This window comes from Babylonia areolata, chromosome 11, assembly GCF_041734735.1.
Source record: "Babylonia areolata isolate BAREFJ2019XMU chromosome 11, ASM4173473v1, whole genome shotgun sequence".
Classification (NCBI taxonomy): domain Eukaryota; kingdom Metazoa; phylum Mollusca; class Gastropoda; order Neogastropoda; family Buccinidae; genus Babylonia; species Babylonia areolata.
Genome location: NC_134886.1, coordinates 13,802,770 through 13,810,345, shown reverse-complemented (window position 1 = coordinate 13,810,345; position 7,576 = coordinate 13,802,770). Strand labels below are relative to the sequence as shown.

General features: G+C 42.8%; 1 protein-coding gene across 1 annotated transcript in view; it reads left to right on the top strand.

Moving 5' to 3' along the window:
- The first annotated feature begins 2,208 nt into the window (after window positions 1–2,208).
- The window catches only part of LOC143287144 (solute carrier family 22 member 4-like), a 21,449-nt gene continuing 16,081 nt past the window's right edge, over window positions 2,209–7,576 (top strand). Inside the window, exons 1-5 of the mRNA XM_076595089.1 lie at window positions 2,209–2,595; window positions 3,033–3,120; window positions 3,350–3,467; window positions 5,392–5,607; window positions 6,987–7,211. Coding sequence (XP_076451204.1) covers window positions 2,209–2,595; window positions 3,033–3,120; window positions 3,350–3,467; window positions 5,392–5,607; window positions 6,987–7,211 — 1,034 coding nt within the window. The remainder of the gene's footprint in view (window positions 2,596–3,032; window positions 3,121–3,349; window positions 3,468–5,391; window positions 5,608–6,986; window positions 7,212–7,576) is intronic.

The following is a 7,576-nucleotide window of genomic DNA, read 5'->3' as shown; positions in this document are numbered from 1 at the left end:
CTTTGGATAATTACGCTCAGGCGATGTAACGAGTTGCTATCATCTTAACCACCCGTTGTTTACCCGGAACACATCACACAGAAACATAAAAGGGAATAACGCCATAATCAAAACACACGAGAAGTTTATCGATCGATGTTCCTGTTTACGAACAAGGTAATCGTTACATCTCCCTTCTTTTGAAAATAAACTACACCAGATATTTTTAACTCTTCCGCTTTGGCACGGAATTAAAAGTCCATTCTTTTCTGGGCACGGACAGTCCGGCCACTCCTGGTGATGAACGGTGTAGACTGTGTTTTTTGGTGGTACTGGTTTGAAATTATTGTCATGAATATTCAGTACGCTTGTGCGATTGCTCGCGATAACATTGAAAGGGGGCAAAGGAGGCCGTTAAGTTTTGTTAAGGGAATGATTTGTGCAAAGGTCTCATCACTTACTGCATAATGTCCATGAATGACAATCAAAATCAGCGGACCTTCTTGCATAGATGGAGAGAAGCACAAACAGAGGGAAAGGAACACATGTTTCTTTGTTTCACAGGGTGTGTGAATTCACAATGAATGTATTACCCCCCCCCCCACCCCCCAGGCCGACTTTCTCTCTCTCTCTCTCTCTCTCTCTTTCTGTGTGTGTGTGTGTGTGTGTGTGTGTGTGTGTGTGAGGGGGGTATGTGTGTGTGTGTGTGTGTTTGTGTGTTTATATGTATGTATGTGCATTTCTCTCTGTCTGTTTGTCTGTCTGTCTCTCTCTCTCTCTCTCTCTCTCTCTCTCTCACACACACACACACACACACACACACACACACACACACACACACACACACCAAAAAAAAAAACACAAACAAACAAACAAACAAACAAAAAACACACACACACACGCACACAAACACACACACACACACACACACACACACACACACACACACACAAATACGTCTTGATGGTGGAGAAAGATCCATGTTTGAAATATTGTTAGAACAAATATGTTTTAAGATTAGATTTGAATCACGTAACAGTAGAATGATGTCTGATACTTTGTGTATGAGTATTCCAGAACCAAGGACCATAGTTTGCAACTGTTCGGAAACCATGGGACGTACGTATGTAACACGGGATTTCATACATGGTCATCAAACGAAGTACGCAGGCTAGGTTGGACCATAAGTATTTAGTAGATGATAGAGAAGAGATGGTAAAGATATTGTTAATGAGCTGAACTGAAACATAAGCTATTTCGGACTTTATTCTCTCAGATACTGGGAGCCAGTGTAACTTTTTAAAAAGTTGAATACACAGCTGTTAACGAGAACCTTTCAGCAAAGGACAAGTTGCTGGTTTCTAACTTCCTGCAGGTGTTTTGTGACAGAAGAAGGTAAATCTCTTAATATAGTATTGCAGTAATCTTATAAGGAAAAAAACACATGCAATGAAAAAACATTTTGGTGTATTGTATGTAAGGTATCTTCGGATTGAACTAATTTGCTTTGTCACACGATATTTCCCACTGAGTTCAGAATCAATACATGACCCTAAATTTCTTGCGTTGCTTGTGAATCGGATATTATAGGAGATTATTTCAAATAACGATAGATGTTATATCACAGTTAAGTTTCAGTTTCTTGTTGTTGACCTTGCTTTATGATATGGGGGCAGTTTTCCAGATTACAAAAAGTGCTTGCTCATTTTCTCCTGGGGCTCAGTTGTCATCTGAAAACAACCAATGAGCAAAAGGTTGGTTCTGAATGATATATGACAGAGAGATTGTATACATGCTAAAAAGGATCAAGTGCTGAGTCTAGTGGAACACCAAAAAGAAGAGGGTTTGGAGAAGATTTTAGATTGTTGATAGAAACATTTTCCTATTCTTCAAGTAAAGTTTTAACTGTTCTGAATGCAGCAGAACACGTGACAAATGCAGTTTCTATTTGGAAAAAGAGATTTTGTGTGATCAGTACTGTCAAATACTGCGGACAGATCTAACAAGAGTAGAAGGTAAATTTTGTTTATTGCTGTAAGTAGATCGTTAACCACTTGCAAGAATGGTTTCAGTTCGTTGGTTTTTATTTCTCTGTAGCCATATTTTTTCTTTCCCGTTTCTAGTTCCTTTTCCTCATCCTCCACCTGCTGACCCCCCTCCTCTTCTCCTCGTCGTCTTCTTTCTTTCTTTCTTTCTTGTTCCGTTTTCATTGTGTTCTTTCCAGATATCATGGACAGGAATCTGGAACCCGCGGTGGAAGAGGTGGGGTCCTTTGGTTGCTTCCATTATCTGATGATTCCTCTCAACTTCTCATCTTTCTTTGTGGCCGTCTGGAGCATGATGTTCATGGCCTTTGGCGCAGTTGAACCTGATTGGCGGTGTGGATCACGTGGTCTTCAAACCAACCAACCAGTATACTCCCATTGGAACCTTTCCGATGGACGTGTCAGCGTTGTTGATAATGCAACCATGACAAACAATAGAGATTTCATGGACATCAATGACACTGGTGAGACAGATGGTGCAGACGCGAAAGCGTGTGATATGATCATAAGAAACGACGGAATATGTGAAAACATTGTCTTTGCTCCAGGAATGAGTACTGTCATTACAAAAGTAAGCATTGGGAATATCTATCATAATATCTATCAAACTATCTATCCGATTGTAAGTGTGTGTGTGTGTGTGTGTGTGTGTGTGTGTGTGTGTGTGTGTGTGTGTGTGTGCATGACTGCATGGTGCCGTTGTCTATGTGATTTTAATGATTGTATTGTGTCAAGCTGATTAGCGCATGGCCTAAACCTAAATACCATGTAATTGGCTGGTGTGTGGCTATCTGTTTTTATCCTATGTATCCTGTGTACAGTTCTTATCCTGTGTATCATGTGTCCAGTTCTTATCCCTGTATCCTGTGTCCGTTATTATCCTGTGTATCGTGTGTACAGTTTTCATCCTGTGTATCGTGTGTACAGTTCTCATCCTGTGTATCGTGTGTACAGTTCTCATCCTGTGTATCGTGTGTACAGTTCTCATCCTGTGTATCCTGTGTACAGTTCCAGCTGGTGTGTGACCTGTCCTGGGTTCCTTCACTGATCATCTCCCTGCAAATGGTCGGCGTGCTGATTGGGGCGATTCTGGCGGGTAAGTTTCTCTCTCTCTCTCTCTCTCTTCAGTGTGTGTGTGTGTGTGTGTGTGTGTGTGTGTGTGTGAAGAATCATCAGATTATAGTTTGTTATTGCTATAAAAAAGCACACAAAAAACAACGGGCTTACAAGGGAAAATTTAGCGTCTCTCATAAACTCAGCACTTCATCATGGTTCGTGTGTGTGTGTGTGTGTGTGTGTGTGTGTGTGTGTGTGTGATGTAACAGGTCAACTAGCAGACAGTGTGGGCAGGAAGAAAACAATGGTGTCCTTCACGTCTCTACATGCAGTGTTCAACCTCATTGCTGCTTTTTCCGTCACCTGGCAAATGTTTGCTGTGCTGAGGTGACTCTGTTTCCTTCACGCTTTCTCTATCTGTTCGTCTGTCCATCCATCCATCCATCTATCTGTCTATCTATTTATCTATCTATCTATCTATCTATCTGTCTGTCTGTCTGTCTGTCTATATATCCATCTCTCTCTCTCTGTATATATCTGATGAAAAGTACCTGCATGTATGCACACGCGTGCGCGTGAATGTGTGTGTGTGTTTGTGTGTGGGTGTTTCATCCCAGGTAGCGATTGTAACCGTTTAAGTTCTTCACACGGTTAACACATTAATGTACAGTTAAATCATGAAAAAGTATTTGAAAAAATAAAAAGAGGCGTTCTCAGCCTCGACAAAGATGGTGGTGGTTTAAACATGATCAGCATCGAACACCAGCAGCAAATGTTCTTGGTCAAATGGGCAGCCAGACTCCTCAAAGAGAGAAAAGATCACTGGAACGTTCTGACGATATACAATATGTCCTCTCTTCAAGACAGTCATCGCAGTTTCAAGTGTAACGTTATACCCAAAGAAATTAAAAAACAGGAAAACGTGCTACATTTTACCAAATGGAGTAAAGGCCGCATTCGTTTCGTGCAGCACGGAAATATAATGACATAGGAAGAAATAGAGCGCAAATTAGGCGCTGAGCCTGGCCTTCGTTTTGAATACAATGCCATAATAAACTCAACCCCACAATCATGGAAACTCTATCTAGCTAATAATGTCCACAATGATGAAAATCCGAACGACAATGCAACAGTTTCAGTTTCAGTTTCAGTAGCTCAAGGAGGCGTCACTGCGTTCGGACAAAACCATATACGCTACACTACATCTGCCAAGCAGATGCCTGACCAGCAGTGTAACCCAACGCGCTTAGTCAGGCCTTGAGAAAAAAAAAGAAAAAAAAAGAGGGGAACCTCACAACCTTATCAAATAAACAAATTAGGAAAATATTCGCCCCAAAACAAAACCATGAAATTTGTGCAGCTCAGTTCTGGAAACGTAAACTGGACATCTGTGTAAACGAGTACTTCAAATTAGCATATGAACGTTCGAGAGATTCTCGACTGAGGTTACTTCACTTCAAATTTATACATGATATTTACCCAACGAATATTTTGCTTGCCAAAATGGCTGCAACGGACACAAACACAGGTAACTGGTGCCAAGAAACCGATTACATTGAACATGCCTTTTACTCCTGCCCCAAACTTTCCTCCTTTTGGAAACATGTGAAACGATTCATTCTCACACGCTACGAAACGCTGATTCCCATGAATGAAAAAAAATGCTCTGTTTGGAACAATAAAAATGGGCATTCCGACTGATGGGAAAAAAAAATCAATACAATATTGTTACTAGCAAATCTGTCGATCTCCAAATTCAGATGCGTAAGTGCAAAAATCTGGACCTTGTCTTTGAATCAGAGCTCAGTCTATGAAACTGATGATCAATATACATTAGGTATAGTGCCTGTGGAGAGGGAGAGGTGTGAGGAGTACAGGAGAGTGAGAGAGAGAGAGAGAGAGAGAGAGAGAGAGACTGTGCTCAGTCAATATGATTTTGTGTGAAACCATCATGTATGAGTATTATATGTTATGTCTTGTTAATGTTCGAACATGCCAGTGGGTAGAAGACAGATTGAAAAGATGAGAGAGAAAAAAAAGAAAAAAACATGGAAAAAAGAAGAAAAGACAACAGAAAGGGGACAAAATGATGATGGAAGGAACAAAAAGGGAAAAAGAAACAAAAAACAATACAGAAAAAAGGGAAAGAGAGAGGGAGGGAGAGAGAGATCCTTCCATGGATGATGAGACTATCCTGCTCATTTGCAGAACTTTTACACATCCTCCGATTTCTAAAAAATAATAATTGAAAAATATTAAGAAACTACACTATGCATTAAATATTTCGAACTTAATCATGTATCCTTTTCAGAGCAATGATTGGCGTAACGAATGGAGCCGTTTTAGTGGTTGCCTCTTCATATCCAATGGAATTCATTGGGAAGGCCAAACGTGCCTTGATCAGCTCTATCCCCTTTTGGGGCTTGGGCGCAACGACACTGAGTTTACTGGTGTGGGCAGTTCCCCACTGGAGTCACGTGCACCTGATTACAGCTGTCTGCTCGGCCGCCTGCCTGCCTGGCTGGTTGTGAGTCGTCCTGACTGCATCTTTCTCACCCTCTCTCTTTGTCTGCCTCTGTCTGTCTGTCTGTTTCTCTCTCACCCTCTCTCTTTGTCTGCCTCTGTCTCTCTGTCTGTTTCTCTCTCACCCTCTCTCTTTGTCTGCCTCTGTCTGTCTGTCTGTTTCTCTCTCACCCTCTCTCTTTGTCTGCCTCTGTCTCTCTGTCTGTTTCTCTCTCACCCTCTCTCTTTGTCTGCCTCTGTCTGTCTGTCTGTTTCTCTCTCACCCTCTCTCTTTGTCTGCCTCTGTCTGTCTGTTTCTCTCTCACCCTCTCTCTTTGTCTGCCTCTGTCTGTCTGTCTGTTTCTCTCTCACCCTCTCTCTTTGTCTGCCTCTGTCTCTCTGTCTGTTTCTCTCTCACCCTCTCTCTTTGTCTGCCTCTGTCTGTCTGTTTCTCTCTCACCCTCTCTCTTTGTCTGCCTCTGTCTGTCTGTCTGTTTCTCTCTCACCCTCTCTCTTTGTCTGCCTCTGTCTCTCTGTCTGTTTCTCTCTCACCCTCTCTCTTTGTCTGCCTCTGTCTGTCTGTCTGTTTCTTTCTCACCCTCTCTCTTTGTCTGCCTCTGTCTGTCTGTTTCTCTCTCACCCTCTCTCTTTGTCTGCCTCTGTCTGTCTGTTTCTCTCTCACCCTCTCTCTTTGTCTGCCTCTGTCTGTCTGTTTCTCTCTCACCCTCTCTTTGTCTGCCTCTGTTTCTCTCTCGCTCTCTCTCTCTTTGTCTGCCTCTGTCTGTCTGTCTGTTTCTCCCTCACCCTTTGTCTTTGTCTGCCTGTCTGTTTCTCTCTCAGCCTCTTTGTCTGCCTCTGTCTGTCTGTCTGTTTCTCTCTCACCCTCTCTCTTTGTCTGCCTGTCTGTTTCTCTCTCAACCTCTCTCTTTGTCTGTCTGTCTGTTTCTCTCTCAACCTCTCTCTTTGTCTGCCTCTGTCTGTTTTTCTCTCACCCTCTCTCTTTGTCTGCCTCTGTCTATCTGTCTCTCTCTCAGCCTCTCTCTTTGTCTTCCTTTGTCTCTCTGTTTGTCTCTCTGTCACCCTCTCTTTGTCTGCATCTGTCTCTGTCTGTTTCTCTGTCATTCTTTCTCTTTGTCTCGTTGTGTATGTACTGATAACCCCTCACCCCCATCTTTCCCCCACTCTATTTATGCACGTCATTTTTACTTTGTTGCTGTTCAACAGGAATCATAGTCATAGTTGGTCTTTGAAGGCTTTGCCTATTGTTTTTGATTTCGTTATAAAGGTCTCTTTTTCGTAAAATTTGAAAACATGGCAGTTGAGTTACTTCATCAGAATATCAACAACAGCAATAAGCTTCCCTGATCCGCACACTGCTCCCTCCCTTCCTGTCTCTCTCACCAGATTTCTCCCAGAAAGCGTCCGCTGGTTAACCGTGAAGGGTCACGTGACGAAAGCTCAGCGCGTGCTGTGCAAGATGGCGCGGTGGAACGGACGGAATCCTCCCAACCTGAGTTCAGTGCAGGCTCTGTGCTCGGACAGTGGCCACACTCAGAGGAAATACAGCTACTTCCACATCTTCTCCACCTGGAGAATGATGAAGATCTCCTGTCTGCTGGGCTTTATGTGGTGAGGTGAAATGGCGTTTGTGTTGTTTTTCCCTCGATCGTATAATCGTCGTCGGCCTCCTTTCGTCTCGAGAGACGATTGCTGCACCAGAAATGTAGTCACTGCCGGGCATTGCACTTCCTGCTGCGGCTGACTGACTTAGCGAAGCTGGAGTGAGCTCTAAAGGTGCAGACCTGGGCAGATTGATATGGAGGAGAAGCTGTTCGATCGTATAATAAGATTATATACGTGCTTTATATCCTTTCAATGCTACGATTCAAATGTGGATTGTAGATTCATCTACAATGACATGGCAAGGGCCAGGGGAGATATTTTGCTGACACATATGAACATAAAATCCACAGAGGTATCCAAAAATGGCAGTG